General features: G+C 40.7%; 1 protein-coding gene and 1 long non-coding RNA gene across 2 annotated transcripts in view; one reads left to right on the forward strand and one right to left on the reverse strand.

The window, feature by feature from the left end:
* Positions 1 to 21,799, forward strand: part of LOC121302974 — a 30,639-nt gene that overhangs the window by 6,818 nt on the left and 2,022 nt on the right. The window contains exon 3 of the long non-coding RNA XR_005947747.1: positions 21,495 to 21,647. This is a non-coding gene — a long non-coding RNA (uncharacterized LOC121302974). The remainder of the gene's footprint in view (positions 1 to 21,494; positions 21,648 to 21,799) is intronic.
* On the reverse strand, positions 19,461 to 20,654 carry LOC121302973 (transcriptional and immune response regulator-like). The gene has a single exon (XM_041233342.1). It carries the CDS (start codon positions 20,530 to 20,532, stop codon positions 20,230 to 20,232), a length of 303 nt encoding a protein of 100 aa, XP_041089276.1. The 5' UTR covers positions 20,533 to 20,654; the 3' UTR covers positions 19,461 to 20,229.

A 21,799-nucleotide genomic window follows, 5' to 3' on the forward strand; every position in this document is an offset into this window, starting at 1 on the left:
GTCTTTGGGGAAGACGGCAGGAAATCTTTCTCTCTGTGATCGCTTCTATTTAGTACACCGTTCGCGTCAGATGCTAAGCCATGACATTTGCAAAAATCAATACTACAATGGAAGTCTCTTTCAGCCTCTGATGACCCACACACGTGCACACAAAAAAGACAGTGTGGAGCACAGTGTTTCCATACTCCCACTGCAATCCCTCACTTGATCTTTGAACCCTGATGAAGGAGCTGCAGATTGAGTCATCGAGCACAGCCGGTCACGGCATCTTGAGCAGAGCGGGGCTCTTACTAGGTTATTAAATCATTAAGAAAAGGAGAAGGGGTCTGCTGCCTTTAGATGGAGTACTAGTAGTATGATGTTACCTTGCAAAAAGTCATAGCCTACTCACTTTATGTTTCCACACACTACGTGCACAAAGGAATCGACAGTCTGGAGGGAGGAGGGGCCCTAAGAAACTCCCACTGCACTCCTCGATTGTAAAGTTGCCTGATGTAGGGCCAGGCGCGTACCTCATCGAGAATCTGCCGGTCCGGCATCTTGATAGGACTGGGGCTATTACTAGGTAGTATAATATATTCTTTCCCCATGATCATAATAAGGAGAGAGGAGAATTCCTGGAGGGAGAGGGGCTTTCCAAATCAAGCCATCCCAGATCCAATTAATACATTTCTGCCGTAGGGAAGGCAGTACCCTCCCAGATCTCTGCTCCGCTCCCCTCCTGGTAACTGCAAACACTATTCTCATTCTCTGCAGCTCACACCTAGCAGATCAGTGGCAAGCCCAGTCAGGCACAGTTCATCTTGCCGTGATCAACCTTCAAAACCAGCGTCTGTGTTATTAACAGCAGCCCAGCTCGAATTTTAGACCGCATGGCATGTTGAAAAGACTAGACACTCTCTCCAGACTCAGCAATCTTACAGGTGTAATAGAGAAAAGATTTGAATAAAACTATTCCCTTAGCTCCGCACACACATTAAACAAGAATGGCCAGCACTTTCAGTCGTACATCTGGAAAGTACATCCAGTAATACAGGCATTTGAGCATTTCCAACTGAGCTCTCCTGGTTATTTCATTACACAGTTAATGCCCCAGTATGTCCTGTGTAGGACGAGTAAAGTCTTATTCAAATGTCATATTTTTAATATTTGTTTTTCATGTTACGATTCTCGCTGACAAGCTAGCAGCGCCAAGCGCATATGAAATCCTTGAGTTATAATTACCGAGTGACCTGTTTCTGTTAGGATGTGAAGGATGCCTTGGGGTGCTGAGCGCGTTCCTCTCGGATCTCCTCAGCTGGGTTTCTATGTGTCACGCTTTCTCTGTACTGAGTCACTCACCCTGTACAGCAGGCTGAAGTGTCTTCATGACTCATTACACTTTGAGTGGTGTGAGTCACATGAAACAGAAGGTACAGTGCTGCTTTCATCTCACTGAGTCTCATGAGGTTCTGTCTGTGTGAAGCAGGTTTCATGTATATATATATATATATATATATATATATATATATATATATATATATATATATATATATATATATATATATAATCTATAATAATAATTAATGAACCAGTAGTTCATTTTAGAAGAAATAAAACGAGAGAACATGCAAGAAAAATAAAGAGAAATAAATGGATAAACAGACTCAATCCCATCATGCCTGTTGGTTTATATAGAAATGAACAGTGGAGTGTTACAGCATTAACTGTGTAGTAAATGACATCACAAACATATTAGTAGATTTCGATAGAAATAAGTGAGTGTGGATATACGCCCCCTGGTGACTTTAATAGGACCTTTACATTATTTTTGGTATGTCCACCATTTGCAGCCTTGACATGACTCCACAAAGTGCTGGAAGGCGTCTTTAGGGATCTATTCAGTCATTAATATTGTAATATTTCACGCAATTGGAGAGGTAGGCAGAGGATCATTGCAGGTCTATTATAGTCTTGAAAGCAACCCTCGCAATCAAGTGCAACAGTGCTGCAGTAAACTACAGCGTCCGTATCAGGACACACGCCTCACACCAGGGAAACGCCAAATCCGATCGAACAGACAAGTTTGTGTTAAAGTCTCACTTGTCATGTTGCTCGACACCAGGATTTGATCCAAAGCAGGATTCATCATCACTGCAATCGGATGTGACGCAACCATTTAATCTTAAACACAAATGCAACCATTTAATAGCAGAGTGTAATTATAGCAGGGTTTACTAGTAGGAGGTAATACACAAAAAGGGATCTCAACAAGGATGGATGTGCGTGCACGCAGACTGTTGGGTCCTGACCTCAGATTAATGCAGGGGTGTCAGCTTCAGTCCTCGAGGGCCACAGCTCTCAATGAACATCATTGATCAAATTATTGGTTTAATTTGACATATTAAATATTTTTCAAGGTCTTTTACAGTTGATGGTTTTAAAAATGCACTTGATTCAAGGTGCACTATCTATGAAACATTCTGAGGACTGAAGAGAAAAGTTAAATATGTCCAGTTAATCAAATAATTAGACCAATTAAGTAATTGAGAGCACGGGTAGAATGAACGCCAGAAGACACTGCGGCCCTCCAGGAACTGAGTTTGACACCCTGCTCTAGACTCTACCACGCTGCAATGACATCATCAATCAATCAATCAATCTTTATTTTATATAGCACCTTTCATAGTGGACCACCATCACAAAGCGCTTTACAAGATGCAATAAATACAAGAATATCCATAGTACTTTAAATACAGAGAAATGCATAATACACGATATACAGTAAAAAACAATGCATAATACATTCAATAGTGGAAAGAACATAATACACTAGATAGTAACATAATACAGGGGATGTTGAGTGGCAGAGGGTTTTCAGACCGTCGCTCTCGTTTAATCTCAGCCCCGGTGAGGCGCCTGGCCTTGCTGGATTAATAATGACAGTGACAGACGGCACAGAAGGGCCACTTTCCCGGAGGAGAGGTGCATGATGGAGCCAACAGGTCAGGCTGCACGGGCTGAGGGAATGAATTGGCCATGGGGGTAGAAAGCCTTTCGCATCTAGGTCGTCGCTTCGATTGATGACAAGGTCATCTGTGATTGAAAGTCATTTTGATCTGGTGGCCGTTGAGAGATGATTTTAGGGGTGGACGAGGACACAGACAATAGTAATCCACACTGTACTCTACCAAATGGCAGCCTGACCTGCATTTAGAAAGGAGACAACAAGGTAAACCACATTTATATCAGCTCTCCAAACAGTAGCTTCTCCACGTTGTTGTGTATTCTGGTCCTAAAAGAACGTGCTGCCTTGTACAACAATCTCAGCAACCAATCAGAAGCATGCATTTCCTGCACAACTTATTGCTCTGTTGAATTACAGTTGAATGCACCCAGTAGCACAGTCAAAAGTAGCTGCCTAGCCATGGTTGGTGCGTTCTGCGGATGGTTCGTCTTGAGTTCTCGTTTGCAGTCTGCCTTCTCGAACTGGGCGATGGCTCTTGTAACACAAACCATGCGTATTATATCACAAAAATGAAGATTTAACACTTTTTTTTTTTTTTTTACTTGAGAATTGAGACGTGCAGTATGATCTTTGCTTCTCAGGCGCGATTTATAAATCACATCTCGTATGGCATAGACTCACAATCCTCGCTTGTGATCTGCAATCATTTCCAGTCCGTTGTGTTGTGAATAATGCTGTGGTCAGCTCTTCACTGCAGTGTTCTATAGCTTTTGTAGTCATTTTTGTATTACTTTAGTATAAATACATGTTAATTTGGATTCATATGTTTTTTTTCTGCCTTTATGTGAACGAAAAGACCGTTTTCTCATTGGAAATAGGTACATTTCAAAATATCACTGTCCTGATCACAAAAGCAAAGTTTGTGGGGAATAATAGCCATTTTCTATACTTTTGAGGCATAAGCAATTAGGAAATAACACTTACTACCCAGGAACAAAAAGTGTGTTACATAGTGTTACTGTCTGCTTTGTTTAAATAATATAGGGCAAATACAATTACAAAAAGTAAAAGGAAAGAGATTTTTAATCCGGAATTAAATATGCATTCCCATTTCACATGCATTACGTTTCCTCTGTAGACCAGCTCTGGCCCTGTAACTGTTTTTAAACGGTCTGTCTTCCAGTTTGTTTGTTTTTTGTTTGTTTGGGGTTTTTTTTGTATTAACAAAATGACGCTTTAGTGACACCTATTGGTAAAAATAAACTTTTTTTTTTTTTTTTTTTTTTTTTTTTTCCAGGCTCTTGCTAATGGAGAAAACGTTTCTGATCTGCTTCCTTGAAAATAAATATGAGAAATGTTTAAATATATTTTATTAGCGAATTATTGAATGCTGAAGGTGAGTAAAGGGTTCTACTAAACAAGGTCAAAAGACCGCTGTTTTATAAGATTTTGGTATTATGTATTCCAAGCATGAATGATTCTAATTCAGTATGTATCTTTTTAAAGTGCATCTCGACCCAGCACTAAAGGGCTAATTATACAGTCGTTATTAACTGTTCTGGCTGAGTGATTCTTAGCAGGTTGCGACGGATTATCTCATCCTGGGTTAGTGGAATTCAATTTGAAGGCAACAGAATTGTCTTTTCAATGTTGCTCTCCTCCACTCCGCTCCCCAACTCATCCGAAAGCTAATTTGACAGCTCCGGTTTTCAGTAAAAGATTAGACCGGGGCAGCAATGAACAAATGCTGTTGTGTTAGCTGTAATGCTACAGGGCAAGGTCCACTCTCCGCCTTCCGCTGGGCTGAAATTGAAAGCTCCCAGGTCTAATCGGGGGAGCAGCTGTGTGCCTTCGCTCTGTGGTGGAGATAACATAATCCAGTATAATCAATGAGACAGCAGCATCTTTCACATCTATCTATCTATCTATCTATCTATCTAAATAATGAAGGACAGTAATCACTTCGATAATGTAATACATAAGGATGAAATAAACGATTTTCAGTTTACTTTTTTTTCTTCATTGAGCATTTTGCCTGTTAGATTTTGTTTTTCTCCTTGGATAGAGAGCTGTTTGCTGTTATTGAATTCTCTGGGCTCTGTATAGATAGATGTTCCGATTTCAATATTAACAATGGCTTATTGCCGGTGTTATACAAGTGGCGCGACACTTCTGTGGTTCTCAATCTCGGGGAACCTCTCTTTTCACTCAGATATACCGTGTTTTGGCAGGTGTATTGCCTTTTTTTTTTTACTCTGAGGTCATTTTGAGTTATTACCGTTGTTTTATTTTTCTTTTTAATCTGACTATATCTGGGTTTGAGTTTGTTTGGAGTGACAATGTACCTTTTCAATGCTGCCAGTCCCACCTGCTCTCTGTCTATATAGAGTAGGCAGGGTGGGTTTGGTAAAGTCACATACGGTCTTCAATGAAAACATCGATCGGTAAAAAAAAAAAGTTCCACTCACATAGTCCTTCTTGAAAACTAGGCCAAAAAAAACAAAAGTATCATAGTCATTATAAAACAAAAAAACAACAAAAAAAAAAAATCCCATAAGTGCTGACACAGGCCGTTCATGGTTTTCAGATTTGATTCTGAGAATATATCAGCTCTGATTTTATAATGAAATTCAATGCGGCGTGCTAAATCAGCACGATTGCCCGTCACAAAACTCAATTTGCCGCGGTTCACAGCCTTCAAGTCCGCTTACAATAAAAAAAAAAAAAAAAAAGGTCGCTTTTATTTATGTATGTATGCTTGTATTTATTTATTTAATTATTTATTTTGAGGTTCGTGTAAACGGCTGAAAAATAGCCCCCTCTTTCACATTTGCTTCCCCGTTATTTAAATGTAAAACAAGTGCATTCGTTGCAAGTGTGACAGTAGGCTTTTGGAATTAATTGGAATAACACTATGTAACACAATTTTTGTTCCTGGGTAGTAAGTGTTATTTCCTAATTGCTTATGCTTCAAAAGTATAGAAAATGGCTATTATTCCCCACAAACTTTGCTTTTGTGACCAGGACAGTGATATTTTGAAATGTACCTATTTCCAATGAGAAAACGGTCTTTTCGTTCACATAAAGGCAGAAAAAAAAAAATATGAATCCAAATTAACATGTATTTATACTAAAGTAATACAAAAAATGATTACAAAAGATTTAGAAGTGAGTAGTTTTTCGGGATTTACGATTATACTGTAAATCACTTTCACGAATCAGCCCCCAGATGTAGTCTCCCATCATGTTCTTGTTATCCTGTCCTTGGTAGCGGCGTTCAAAGTCCAGTATGTCCTGGTGGAAGCGCTCGCCTTGCTCCTCCGAGTACGCTCCCATGTTCTCCTTGAATTTATCAAGATGAGCATCAAGGATATGGACTTTGAGGAACATCCTACAGCCCATTGTGCCGTAGTTCTTCACCAGAGTCTCAACCATAGTTTTCGGCTTTGTGATTGCCCAGGAAGCCCCGAACCACTGCGATAAAGCTGTTCCAAACCACTTATACCGTAGAGCAGGGCTTCCCAACCCTTGTCCTGGGACCCCACTGTCTGCTGATTTTCATTCCAACTGAGCTCTCAATCAACTAGAACCTTAATTGAACTGCTAATTTGCTTAATTAGACCTTTTTACTTGTTTTCAGCTCTTGAACAGCTGTAGATTTCAAGTTAGCGATAACATTTGATAAGTAACTTGAACTCTGCGACTTTTTAGGAGCTGGGAACCAAAGGTCTAGTTAAGCACATGATCAGTTCAATTAAGGGTTAATAGACAAGTAACTGAGAGATCGGTTGGAATAGATAATTTCCAGGGAGATGTAGCTCATATGAAAAATATACAATATACAACAGAAGTGCTTAAACACAAAGTGTTCATATTCATGACCAAATACGGTCATTCTGCGTTCGCAGCAAAATAGCACCACACCAGATCCTCTGATAGTATGAAGCGCATTTTGAGCAGTGCTTTGTTGTGTTATTTTATAACCCGTCGAAAACTACACTAGTCGGTGTGTTGGTTTAATTTAGTGACTGCGTGTTCTGCAGAGTGAGCGCATTCCTGTTCACAGAAAAGCATCAGGAATTTACAGAAGAATCCAAGAACGCAGAGGAAACGGCGCGCCCAGAAACTGTTCCCTAGATTCATATTGTATTAACAGTGCATCTGTTTCTGAGCAAATGTACTACTGCAAAGACCCGACGATAATTCTGAAAAATTCTTTAATTGGGGTCAGAATGCAATAATAAGATTCTGCTGTTGCTAGGGTCTTAATTGGACCTCCAAACTTTGTCTTTTTTTCTGGAGAGAGAGAGAGAGAGAGAGAGAGAGAGAGAGAGAGAGAGAGAGAGAGAGAGAGAGAGACTAGTTGGCTACTCTTAGTAGTAACCTTTATTGATAGGACAATAGGTAACAAGATGATATTATATAATATGTTAATAAACCACACCACCAAATACAGCTGCAGTAGTTCTCAACTGCTAAATTCTTACCGAATGTTTGCAACAAAAAAAACAAGTTGTACTATAATAATCGCTTCAGCCTGGGTCTGCACCTCAAGCTTGCAATAAGAATTTATTCAGAATATATGTCAATGCGGCGCTCCGTCCACTAGAGGGAGCCAGTGACGAGCATTTGAATTGAACTGAACTCGCCTCGCCCCCCCCCCCCCCCCCCCCCCCCCCCCCCCCCCCCAACCACACCCCCCCCCTCCCCCCCCCCCCCCCCCCCCCCCCCCCCCCCCCCCCCCCCCCCCCCCCCCCCCCCCCCCCCCCCCCCCCCCCCCCCCCACCCTAAGTTAAAACACAAATCAAACACGTGTAGCGAAATAATCGCAGTCAGCCGGACCCACTCATAGGAAGGTGAGTAAATCTTCCAAGCAGACCGGTGGGAAAGGTTTAAGCCGGCCTAAAAAGCTGCGTCCTGTTCCGTCAAAGCAAAGCTACGCAAATATTTTCGCTTGGAAGCTGCCAAGTCCACCTTTCATCTGCATACTGTGGTGTGTCAGCCTAACCCACACTCAGCTAAATATCTTCAAGGGCATGTGAGCAGCTGATCTAGAATGGCATTACAGTGTACTAACTTTTTTGTAAGATATATGTAAGCACACAATTGTATCAGAAAATAGTTAAAGAGTCAAAATATTTACATACTAACACTGTAATTATGTGGAAGCGCACATGCATTTGCTAAGTAACTACTACTAAGTAATTGGAGACAGGGTTAGCCGATTTTGTCATGCTTTTCTGTCGGGGTTTTGCATGTCAGTGCATTTGCATTCTAGTAAATGTACAGTAGGGGGTGCAATTGTCGCACGAAAAATTGACTTCGTAAGGAGAAGCAGCTTACCCGCTGTCCTTAGATATACTTCTGAACTCTGGCACAAAAAAAAAAGCAGTATTTGGTAACAGTGCTTTTAGCAAGTCAAAGTGCTGACTCCTGCTAGCACCTCTGAATCAGCCCATGAGACACGAGGCGACTTTGTGCTGACAAATTTTCAGACCACAAGTTGTCAGTGATTCAAATTTGCAGTGTCTGGCGAGGTGCGGTTTCATTTGTTAAATAAGTCAGATCAAACTAGTTTTTTTTTTTTTTTTTTTTTTTTTTTTTTTTTTTTCATTATTTTTTATTATTGATCAAGTTTCAGTTTGGGGGGATACACAGTAATAAACTTCATTCTTTAATTTTATTTTATATACAACAAAGATCTGATCTGTCCTGAACAGCAGTGCCAGAAGTATCCTGGTATGGGTGTATTTAACTCCCTTACCCAACACTTTTCCTTCTGAAGTTCCCCTCGAAAATACTGATGTTGCTTTACAAGACAATTCATGCTGTTGAGTAACTATAGAAAAACAAGCAGGCGTTGAAGTGATTCTGAAGTGATACTAAAATATAACATTCTGGGGAAATAAGTTTCTTTCATAACAAGTCACAGTTCTGTTGCAGGACAAAACAAAACTAACTGTGTTTACACTGCAATGATACTAAATATGCATCCCTTGGGTTTTGTGCTCTGTGAAAGGGCACTCCAGAGTTTCAATACCAAACTGTTAGGTTGGATGGGTTCCAAGGTGTGGGTGTCCTGGTTTTATGAACCGCTCAGAGGAGCTTAAAAGCTAATCAAAAGTCTTTGTTATGTCAGAGTAGCTTTTTCTATGATTCAGCTTGGCGTGTTCTTGTACAAGAAGACTTATTTTACAAGTGCATTAACGCTACACAGTCTCTAGATGATGCATCTTCTTTTTAATGGTTGTGGAGTCGTTGCCAGGGACAGGGGGGTGGGGTTTGATTATTTGTAAACGAGGACCAAGGAAGCTGTAAGAAGGGAACTTTGCCAAAAGATGAAATGTTTATTCGGAAGTCGCTTTGCCTTTAATGGAACTGCGACTGAGTAGAAACGATCCTGTCTGTTGTCACATTTTTTTTTTCCCCTGTGTGTACTGAATGCAGCGTAGGCACCCTCCTGGTGTTCTTCTTTGCTTCCATTTTTAAACGAGAGTGGCAGCTTTAAACAGTAAATTCATCACATCCCCCTCATGCAGGACCGCGTAACCGAAGACCGAAGCTGTTTGAAACCTGTTGGTTTGAAATTACTAGGCAGATGCAAAGCTTGATCTAAGGAAAGTCATTCTCGGAATTCAGCTTTTTAAGAGCTTCAAGAGACAAGCTAGTGAGCCAACAGCACCACTTTTTAGCTATTGATACCTTGCAGGTGGCTGATTGGCTCCTAAGAAAACTACAGCATTCGTTCCTCCTTCCAGAGGAATCAGGAGTCCCAGGGTATGTCAGTGTACCATGCCCCACACCAGAGCACTCAATTAAACTGGGTAAAGCTGCCAAACAGTATATATATATGGTGAGCTGGTCTTCCCATCGCAATATGACTGGGTGGTGAGGAATTAGCACAAACTAACTCAACTGCAAATCATTCTATGATGTGTCGCAACATGTACAGCTGGAACAACCAAATGGTTGTGATGAAATGTTAAGCGTCAAAAAACATCAAACAAAGACCAGACAAGGAGTCAGGCACAAATTCTGCTCATTAGCACAAAACACTGATCTGTGCAAGGTCCCAAATGGTTTGGATTAGACCTGCTTTTGAACACTAATTTGCAATTTTCTTCCACAATGTTGCCTGATTCAGACCCCTGGATTTGGGCAAGACGATAGCTGCTTTCCCTCTCCTCAGAACATTCCCTAATCGCGAGGGCTTCTGACCTGCCGAACTGAAAAGCCCACGGCACAGTCGCTCAGCATCTCAGCAGGATATAACACTGCGGTGTCCCTCTTTGGTGTTGAAACGAGGTGATTGTAGTCAGTTAGCCACTTTGCACTGCTGCTGTGGAAAACCATTCCTAACCAAGCTGATGGATGCCTCTCCTCAAATGCTCCGCTCTGTCCGGCTGTCTGTCTGTCTGTCTGTCACTCTGTCTGTCTGTCTGTCACACCCTACTTGGTGAACATGATTATACTTCTCCTACAAGCTTTTCTGATTGCATTGATTCTGACAACCTGCTGATTTATATACATTTGTAACCTTGTAGATTAACGTAATCTCGGATTACGAGGACCCTCCTCATATGTGCATACAGGTTCAATGGTATTCTGAGAATGGAAACACCTCCTAAAACAAACAATTCAATAATATTTATTTATGTTTTTGCTATTGCTGTTGGGCCCTATTGTTGTCTATACATAAGAACATAAGAACATAAGAAAGTTTACAAACGAGAGGAGGCCATTCGGCCCATCTTGCTCGTTTGGTTGTTAGTAGCTTATTGATCCCAAAATCTCATCAAGCAGCTTCTTGAAGGATCCCAGGGTGTCAGCTTCAACAACATTACTGGGGAGTTGATTCCAGACCCTCACAATTCTCTGTGTAAAAAAGTGTCTCCTATTTTCTGTTCTGAATGCCCCTTTGTCTAATCTCCATTTGTGACCCCTGGTCCTTGTTTCTTTTTTCAGGCTGAAAAAGTCCCTTGCGTCGACACTGTCAATACCTTTTAGAATTTTGAATGCTTGAATTAGGTCGCCACGTAGTCTTCTTTGTTCAAGACTGAACAGATTCAATTCTTTTAGCCTGTCTGCATATGACATGCCTTTTAAGCCCGGAATAATTCTGGTCGCTCTTCTTTGCACTCTTTCTAGAGCAGCAATATCTTTTTGGAGATCATTTAAGGAATGTTTTAAGGAATGTTTATTAAGGAGTGTATTTAAGGATTCTCTTCAGTTAAACAGTTTGTTGAAAAAACTAGAATAAGCTTCTAAGGCCTCTCTAAAGGGTAGAAAGGGGATTTTATGAAGTGTACGATTGGTTTTATTAATCAAAACAGACTTTGAAACAACAGTCCTTAAAACATTTCTTAAATCAGTCCTTATAGGGCTGAATATGGGGACATATCTTCCTGCTCTATGGCAAATTCTGCTGTTGCTCCCTGCAGATAACAGAAAACCAAACGGCTCACAATGTCGATCTTGGCATCTCTTTCACTGTATATATGTCTGTGACCCTCAATATCTCTTGTTTGTGTGTGTAGCAGAGCTGCTGTGGCCATTCTTCAGGGAAGAATATTGTACTACCAATGAAACTGAAAACTTCCCTTTCGCAAGCCAAATACTTACAGGATAAAATAAATGACAGAGGAATTATTGAGGGAACTGCAATACTGTATTCTATCAAGGTCAGCTTGTTAGCAAAATGAAATAACACGAAATAACTTGCATTATATTCCAAAGCAGACCCTAATATCGATGTGATGCAGCCCTCAAATATTTCTTTGGATGAGATTGTTTGGCTCAGGCAGGGGTTATGTTTCTATGTGTTCTCCTCAGCTCAACAGAATCCAGTACACATAAAAACCTCTTCCAATTTTAGTTGTGCCAAAGCAAACTGAAATGTTGCAGAATCAAACATTTGCATAATTTTAAGTTGATATGTTTACAGACATCACTGCCTATAGATAGCATTTTGATTAAGCTCCTATAAAAATGTTCTCTATTTTCAGACACCTACCCTATTTTTAGACTAAACAAGTCAATAACGTCATGTTTAAAGTACTGATACAGTGTCCTTTTCCTGAGAACCTTCTGGTGACCGGAGTTGTGACCTGCAGTATCTAACTAAAGCAAACGGCTCACCACACAGCTGACCCGAATTCATAAATATCATCACAACAGATTTAGAAAGCAGGTGCTGTTTGTTTGCCCAGTGCTACCTGTCTAGGGAACGTCTGCAAATCACAAGCGTGACTAGCAGCACTGAAGCGTGTTCCTGCTAGATCTTTTTTTTTTTTTTTTTTTTTTTTTTTTTTTTTTTTCTAACACTTTAGAATTGTAACTTTTAGGCGCTTTCTCAGAAACAGACACAGGGGATGATAATTAACATTTTCTGCTGGAGTGGTTAAGCCTAATTAATAATGATCTAAGCAGAAAGAGGAAAGGACAGAGGCATTAAAACAAATCTGGACAGTACAAAGTACAATGTGCTGACTGCAGTAGGCAAACGTGGCAAGCATGACGTGTTTGGTCCAAAATCCGCTCAGAGCTGTGCTAAGACCACCAGAGCTCCTCTTACTAGATTTTTACAAGTGCTTAAATTAACTGACCGAGAGACCATCTCTCCCTTTTACCCTAGCGTTCATTGTGTCCAACTGACTGGACAGTGAACCCCAGTAGGGGTATAGATGGACTATGTTTGATTAGAACCGTTTTATAATTATTTAGAGAACATACTAACCCAAGCCAACCGTGTACAGAACTTGACGGAAATTCTAATCTATCTACTGTTCTGGAATGCAAGTGTTACTATCCGATCTGTTCCTCACACGATTTTTTTCAGTTGCACTACTTTGTAAGAATTACTTTCCAGTTCTGATTTCTGTGGCTATTTCTTGTACGAGTTACTAGATGGTGTGCAGGCACCTCGTATTATTATACAAGATGTCATCTCATGCACGCCTGTATAAAGGTTCTGTCAGCTCAAACTGTGCCAAATTATTTCTGTTATAACAATAAACGCACTACAGATTGTACTCCTGCACTATGGTGCTGTTACACCAGAGTGTATTTTTTAATTTTATTTAGAGTGCCCAATTACTTTCCCCCCTGATTTTCTTCACAATTTAAAATGTCCAGTCCCCCTCCCCCCTCACCGCTGCAATTCCCCCACACAGCTCAGGAGGACTGAAGGGGTCAGCGGGCGTCCTCCGATCCTACCACCGAGCCAGCTTCCTCTTCCACATCCAGGAACTCGAGAGCGGATGTCAGCGAGCTACCTCTGGAGGACAAAGGCCAGCCCTGCAGGTTTCCACTCTGAGCTAACTGGATGTCTGGCTGGCAGGGTCAGCTGTAGCGCGATGAGGAGAAACAATCCCTGAACGGTTTTGCCTCCCTAACCCGTGGGAGCGCCAGCGCCAATGCAACGCTCCCTCCGGAATCCCCTGAGAAGACCAGCGACTTCGCCCAGCCAGAACACAAACAGTGTTTATATTTTTCACTTTAGAAGTGGACATAAGTTCTACGCACGGGATGTCATCTGTACACAGGATAGGATGCATGAGAATTTTGACAAAGCCTTAACCCAGAGAAGATTAAATTCTTCTTGTAATGTTTTTTCTATTTAATGCATCAAAAGAGCCTGTTACGAGAACGAAAAGGCAGATCCCAGGACTGTATCAGTTGGAACTGCTCCCAGCTCAGAATAAATCTGTTTGCACTTCCCCTGGATAACGTCTGATGCTGGCCTCAGCTCCCCAGTAATCTGCAAAATGCGTAAACTGGCTTCCACCATTGTTTGACCTGGGGATTTGAGTGGTAACACAAACCCCTCCCAATGTCAGCAATTACGCACACTGGAATCCCCCTTCCAGACTATAATCTGTGAGCTTGGAGGGTTGTGTCTGTGAATCAGACTGTGGATAAACAAGCATGGTTTAACTGGGGGTCCTGTGCGTTGGACTGCAATAGGTTAAAAAGATTGCTGTAACCAAAGCCAGGTTTCTAATGTTGGGGAGGTACAGCTATGGCCAAAAGTTTTGGATCACCTACAATTTTAGGATATATATGAACATCATTTTGAAATGTCACTTTTTTTTTAACTATATGGAAAATTACAAAGCGGTATGTAATTCAGGATGTTAACGTAACATTGTCCAGCATGTTTCATTCGACTTTATGAAGCTAATTTTGTTCATTCCTCAGGGTGGCATTTGGCCATAGCTGTATGTAGTTTAAAAGTTTTTTGCTTTAAAGATTTGTAGTTGTCAGATTGTTTAAGACTGCTCTGTGTAATGATGTCTTATATGTGTATTCCAGCTCTCTGAGGCAACCACTTTTACAGGAACAGTGGCTTGAAACCTGGGTCCAGGAGACTGGGTCACCTAGTTTGAGGTGACTTTGCTGTCAAACCTCAAGTCTCCAAGCCAGAACGTGGCTTTGTGTTCCCTCAGCTTTAAGTTTTCACAGCCAAATTTGGCTTGTTTTTAAAAACATCTAGCATGTAAATCTTGTCTTTGGCGGTTTGGCTATTATTTGCCTGTTTATTATCATGCATGTTTTTCAGTTTTTTTTTATGTTTCGCAAAAGCAGTCGCCAGCGCAGGACTTCAATCCCCACAATTCCTCAGTTAATCGCCCCGCCCACCCCTCCTCATGTCTGCTTTCTGATATGGTCACGCTTTGTGGGCATTCAGCAAATCCCGGTTCCAGAAAAGGTGGAACCCGCCTTCTTTCTTTATCAGGATTGGTTCAAATGGATATTCTCACACGTACCCAGCGCTGTTACTTTCCTGAAGTCGGATCTACGCAGTTCTCTCAGTTAGAAAATTTCGTATGCTGTGACTCAGTTACTTTTGAGAATTCACTTTTTGGAAAAAGTTCAACTCGGCTAATAAGTACTACACTACAAATGTTGTGACTTAACAGACTACAGACCTACAGTATCTGCCGACATCTTTAAACAATTTCTTTATCACTCATTCTGAATGGTTTTCCCCTCATGCCTGGTTTTATCGGGTAACAGATAGCAGTGCTTGTGCTATTAATTTGAAATTTTGAAATAAACAAGCCAAGCAAAGGCATCTTTGACCATTGTTCCATCTATCAAGTTTCTGTGTCCTTGTGCATATTTTAGCCTTTTAGTCTTGTTCCCCTTTCTAAACAGAGGTATTCTTTTCAAGAGTGGCCTTCGTACTGTTGATTTGACGGACAGCCTGTGTTATATGAAGAGAAATACATCTGGTTTTGTATCCCTCAGATTTACGGTTCCTCAGTTACATTTTGCTTTGCGTAGCACCAAGACGCATTCATCCGAAATGCAATTAGCCTTAAAGTGAAGTTCACTTACAATATGCTACACAGAATTATGGTTTTCCTCATTAAAGTGTTGAGCAGAACCAGCGTGTTTCTGTGTATTTCAAGCCGCTGAGCTGTTCTGCTTTAAGTCCTCACTGATGCAATGTGCGTGAATGTTTTGACAGTCCATTTGAGTAAAAGATGTGAATTAAACTAAACAAAATCTATCTTCGTAACACCCACATCTGCACAGCAGTTCACTACATTGGAGACCTCCTGGGGATTGTCAATTGTTTGTGTATGCAAATGTAATGTTACTAAACAAAACCCCAGCCACTGCCCTTGTGCTACTTCTGATACTGTTGTGTACAGTAATACCACAGCTGCAGGGACATGCCCATTGCAGTCTGCCTGCAAGTCAGTTTCTCGCATTATCCTATAGAACAAAACAGTGCAGATTCAATGAAAACGTCACAAAGGATCCATAGAGACAACAGCAGGTCAGCAGCCGGTCGCTATTGGTAATAATCACAGGCTATAGCAATAACATGTAGCTACAGCATTTATAAGAAAATGCCTTTATAACAATCTGATTCAGGGCTTGGGCAATCTGAATGCACAAGAAGATATCTAAATGAAATGAAAGGGGTTGGTTTGGTCACCCCGGTCTAGTGTCGACGTACGATTTGTGAACCAGTAGTTTTTTTTTTTCTATGGAGCTTTCCAGCTTCTACACTGCAAACGCAAGCAAGCAGATGGCTCTAACATTGGCAGGCAAGCACAGAACTCACCTGTTCTATTTGCAATTGCAAACAGATGGTTATAAACTTAGAAGTGGCCATAAGACGCCCTTACACAGTACGTGGCTTAATGGGGTTTTATACTTTAAGTATTGAACCGGGAGGATTATTCTAGTTAATTTGAACCTGTTTATTATACGATTTCTGGGGGTTCTATTTATAGTTCCAGTTCCACAGATCCAAGCACTTGTAGAACAATAAGATACCCCCACCCAACCCCTCAAGCCTGGCGCTCCAGAGACAAGCCGTCTGTATAAATATCAAACACTCCCTGCACTGGAGCCAGACCGCAGGAACAGAGGTCATTACAGGAAGAGACTCGGTAAAACACAATGCAGACCAGCGCTGGGAGGGGGGGGGGGGGGGGGGGGGTTCTGACAGCTGTTAATAGAGGTTATGCTATGAGACTCGTGATATAACAGTGGAAGGAAGATCGCTCCGATCACTGAGACCCGTTCTGTATTCTCTTTATATGCTGTACCAGGGCAGTTTTATCCATGCTTTTTTATGGCTTGTCAAAATGCATGCATGAAAAATAAGGCAGTCGAAATGGGAACCAAAGTACAAAATCTAGGTTTCCACAGCTAACCGTTCTTGATAAAGAACCTCAGCTGCTAAATATTCCTAACAACTCCTGGTTTTGCTGACACGTTGAATTCCTGGAGAAAACAGAAAGGTGAATTTATCAGTCTTTTTCTTTACCCTGCAAAGTACCTTCATGGGACACAATATGATGGAGGGTATCTATGGGAACAGGATTATGGGGGCCAGGGCTTGCTGTAGGCTTGCCCCAAGGTGGCCCAGAGATAAAGGCAACACGGTCTTGCCATTAATAGAGTAGGAATTACATTAAAACATGTGTTTTAAATTGCATTGAAGTTAAATGGAAAGTCCCCCTAAGGTATCATCCACACTCCACCCAGTAATCCTCTCAACAATTCCACTCAGTAATCAGGGATATAGAAACAATAGGCACTCATGTGAAAATGTTAGACCACTTTGTGCTTTAATCAGGCATCTTAGACAACTTCTATAAAGTCTCCTGCATTTAATCATTTGAGGCTGTGTGTTCCTTTTCTCTTACTATTTGAAATGAATTGCATGTGCGGCCTATTAAAAGTCATCAATTAAATTAGACAATCAGTAATTTGCCTATTTTGACAATTGTCCAAGATTTTCTGTGGCAGTGGTTTGACTTCTTACCCACAACAAATCAAAACTGCAGGAGCAATGGGTTGTTGTAATAAATTTGCACACTGCTGTATATATTTTCACTCCTTCCCCAATAACTGGGTAGTTGAATAAGCGTTTGGTCTTCATTGAGTGCAGGACTCAGGTGAGAGATCCTGTTACTGCAGCACAGGAAGTGGTCGAAGAAAAATGGACTGCACCAAAAAGTCTAGAAAACAAAATGGGGCAGCCGAACTGTAAGGGACTAGGGCGTTGTCATCCTTCTAAAAGTTTACTGTAGTAAACTGTGGTAAAAGCATAGTAAAGTGCAGTAAAAGTGAAAGCACGGAAAGCAAGCAAAAATAAAGACAGTAAGCATTAAGTATAGTTAAAACATGATTCAAAATTACTGTGCAAATAATCCCCAACTTATAAAGATTTTTGCTCTTCTTTTAATTAATGAATTTTGAGCAATACATCCAGGACTGGAAAGTAAAGCTTCAAGGTGAAAATCCTTTGCCTGGGGAGGTTGCCTCTGAATCTGCTGAAGGAGTGTTTACTGGGTCCCGCAAGCCACATGCTGGCATTTATTCCACACCCTGGTCAGTCAGAACTAGATTCTTCCGGAATTTAAGGAAGAGGTGTTCAGGAAGTTACACACACAGCCCCCACACAGCACTGTGTTGTCTGCTCCTGTTACCATAACAAAAGACAAAACAGTGGGTAACCTCACACTGACTGACTCATTAAGTACACTGGTATTATACTGCTGGGAAATTTGACAGTATTAAAAAGGAGTTTCACTAGACAGCAGTTTAATGAAAGTTTAAAAAAATCAAGGGTTACCTACACGGGCAAACTATTGCCTCTCTACAAGTTATTTCAATCCCAATATCACCTGAAAATATACCACTGTGGTCTTGAAACAATATGATTCAATCCAGTCAATGAATAAAACCCTGACAGTACTAGAGCTACTGTCCTGAACACAGCAGAACTATGCTATAGAAAAGCTCTTTCCGAAGCTTGACTTTTACACCAAGTCTTACCTCAGAACGTATGACTGTGTGATGGGATGACGTCTCAAGTAGGCTAAGGCCACAATGGCAATGTACAGTTAGTTTGAGATAGAGCCACTATCTTACCCAAGCAAGTCACTATGAAGTATTGCAAATCTGCTAGATGCAGTAGGTTCAGTCTAAACAGGGCAGGTGCATAGCACAGATAGCTGTTGCCCCCTAGATTCCAGTTACATGTTGCTACCGTCTGAGAAATTTTTGTATAGGTGCCCAGTCCTGGTGTTAATAACCTTTGTAGCAAATACCTTATCTTGCATGCACAAACCGGTTTGCTCCAACTGCTATAATCATGAGCAGTGCGTAATAAAACAACCCCCCAGTTCAAATATTGAGTTAGGATTATGATCAATGCATTCTTTGTCATAAAGGAAACTACTGAAAACCTGCCTGGAAACACTTGAGTATGAAAGTCCTTTCCAAATATAAAATAATGCTTTGTGTGCGTGTGTGTGTGTGTGTGTGTGTTTTGGTTTTTTTTTTTAATAGTTATCAATTCATTTTCTATTTTGAAATGCAGCAGCTAAACTTGCCTGTCCGGGACATCAAACCAAAAAGTAAAACCGAAAGTAAAGGCACATTTCTTGTACTTCTTGCATATGGGCTTATCCTATCTTTAAAAAAAAAAAAAAAATAACTTTTGGGGTACTACTGCCGGACTGATACCTGTATGTGGGACAGTAGTAATCTATTCAGGGAATGCAAATATTAGGCAGGGGGGCCAGTTACAGTGGGGTAAAGAATAGCAAACCATACTCCAGCATCAAAGCACTCCAGGAAAGCCCATTGTTATGCAGCTATGTGTTAATATATACACTGCCCTTTCTGTAAGGTACCCAGATTGGCATTGCAATCCCCATTTCCAGTGGTGATGATGGGTTAGTTGCATGGAAATTGAGCAGGCTTTATGTGATGTAAAATGCTACATGGTGAATCAGCCCAGAAACCTTTGGATAAGATGCTGCAGGCATCAATTCGTTTTTTTAAAGAGATTGAAAGGCTGGTTAATAGAATCGCAGAGTTTGCAATGAAAACTTGTTTTGGTTTCCTGGCTTGCAATGAAAACTCTTTTTGGTTTCATTCAAATATCCCATTAAATTACAAAATATGTACTGTGTGTTCTGGTCCCACATATCTAAGGTAACAATTTTTAAAAAGACAGAAAATAAAACTTTCATTTCATAGAATATAAAAAATTTATTGTGCTGATTACATGACATCCTTAGTAGGACAATCACATTTCGTGTCATGTATATATTTTTTATCACAAACAAAAAAAAAAAAAAAATGCATGGCAAAATAAATAACCACTATTAATAATACAAATACTATAAACGTTGTTATTGTAGTTATAACATTTACTGCCACAAGAGAAGGTAACAATTCAGTCACACCTAATGCAACACGTTCCGCAGTTTAGTTTTTAAGTGCCCAACGTTTTTGTCGCATGCAGGTCTTGCAAGCCTGTTGCATCTCCTCCTGAAATTGCAGCACCTGTAAGGCGAGCTGATGCATTTTAACAAATGCATAAAAGTCAAATCAATTAACCACCGTGGATTAATTGCAGCAGTCCAGTACAAAGTCTCGTTTTCTAGTTTTGCTTGGAAACAAAAGACCCGTATTTTTTTGGTGGTGGTGGTTTTGTTTTGTTTTTTGCACAGTCGCGCATTTCACACTGTCTCTGGTGTTCTCAAGTCCTGTGCGTGTATTTGGTTTTTGTTCTTCATAATTTTCCATGCTCCTTTACCGTGCACAAAAGGGGTGCGTGTCGTTATCTTGTATTCTGTGTAATCGCCATCTCTCTGTTCATCTCACAGTGCGTGTCGCTTGACTGTGCAGCGTGGCGTGGCTCTCCGCCGTGTCCTGCTTCAGTCCTTGTCATTAGTTGTTCTACGGTAGTCATAATAGCTAGCCAAGTCGTCAACCGGCTTACTTGTACGTGTCGCTCAAAGAAGTTTCATCGAAGCGCGGATAAAGTTTGCAATCCGCAGCATCTTGTTTTTTTTCCTCTGTTTCAGTGCCACCAAGCCCCTCGCAATCTCCTCGGGCTCTTGGTCCAGGGAGAAGATGATTTTGGCTCTCTCCTGCGCTTTGCTGTCCCCGGTTTTCTGAAACAGCTTCAGAACCGAATCTTCTTTGACGTTTTCGAAGATGTTAGCCACGGCTTTCTTGCGGTGGGCCGTGTCGAACTTATTGGTGCCGTGGGCAGAGGGGCTGACCATGAGCGAGTCTGTACTTCCATAAGACATCGTGTGTGTTTCCTTCGTTTCTTTCTTCGGATTCTTTACAGTCTTGCTCTGGTGTTGAGCAAATAAGAAGGGCAACAGCTGTAATGCATTGGTCTCTGTCTGTAGCTGCTATTTAAAGGACCTAGTTCGGGCACGGTTTATACACAGCGGTGACATCACAGTGCCTGCCTCGGGTACGCCTTCTATACAAAACACGTGTTTTATTTCATATGTGTCGTATTGAGCTATTCTGGTAGGTATTTAACATTAATGTTTTATGTACAGATCTTTTCGGTAATAATTATAACAAAAACAGTGCAATCATCAACCAAATAACGATGCAAGATGGATGCAATACAGTAGAACTAGAGAATCTTTTACAAAAAAAAAAAAAAAAAAGCCTGAGGTCAAAATCTTTAAACATTTGCATATAAAATAAAAAATAAATCGTTATGCATGTGCTAATTATATATATATATAATATATATATATATATATATATATATATATATATTATATATATATATATATAAATATATAAATATAAAATTTTTTGTTTTTCACAACGTTTTCTCAAACTGGTTTGGTCCAATTCAGTTTTGTGCATCTTCATATCTTATCCTTTGGCTATTTCATTTATTTATTTATTTATGTGTGTATTTATTTATTTAGCATATTTTCAGAAAAGCTAGTTTTATCAAAAATTGATTTTGTACTGTACTTACTGTCTTACCGTTATTAGTTACATCATTGTCATCTTGCATATCTCATAGCTAACCATTCAGGTTTGATGCCAATCTGGCAGAGTGAAATAGGAAGCCAGGGGAGCAATAGCATTCTCTGTGGCTCCTGCACGGAAACGATTCACATCTTACCTTGAGGGAGAGATAAAGAGTGTTTTAGAGATAGCATCGTTCTGCTAACAGTCTCCGTCTGTATCGGAAAGGATACAGCATGCTTACATCTCTCATTGTTTTCCACAGAGAGTGAACACCCGGCGCATGTGATCCACTGCACTTGTAGATTTCTTCATCCGCCCCTCCTGCACGGCACTGGACTGGCCTGATCTACCTACAACATTACTGGATCCTCAGCTGATGCGCTATCCTTGCACTATTGCACTGCTAATATTGCAGGTATAACTTGCTGTAATCCTGACTGGCTGCATCCTAGTTCATACTGTAGTTATGTAGTATAATTTGCACTTACTGTAAACTCTACTGAATTTAAATATAATTTTTTGCATTGTAACCCTGTACTGTCCTGTAACACCTGTAAGTCACATTGG

This window comes from Polyodon spathula, chromosome 31, assembly GCF_017654505.1.
Source record: "Polyodon spathula isolate WHYD16114869_AA chromosome 31, ASM1765450v1, whole genome shotgun sequence".
In the NCBI taxonomy this organism is placed as follows: Eukaryota; Metazoa; Chordata; class Actinopteri; order Acipenseriformes; family Polyodontidae; genus Polyodon; species Polyodon spathula.

Excerpts from the sequence above, each read along its gene's own strand:
- LOC121302973 (XM_041233342.1), bottom strand. The coding sequence starts at position 20,532 with ATGTCTTATGGAAGTACAGACTCGCTCATGGTCAGCCCCTCTGCCCAC.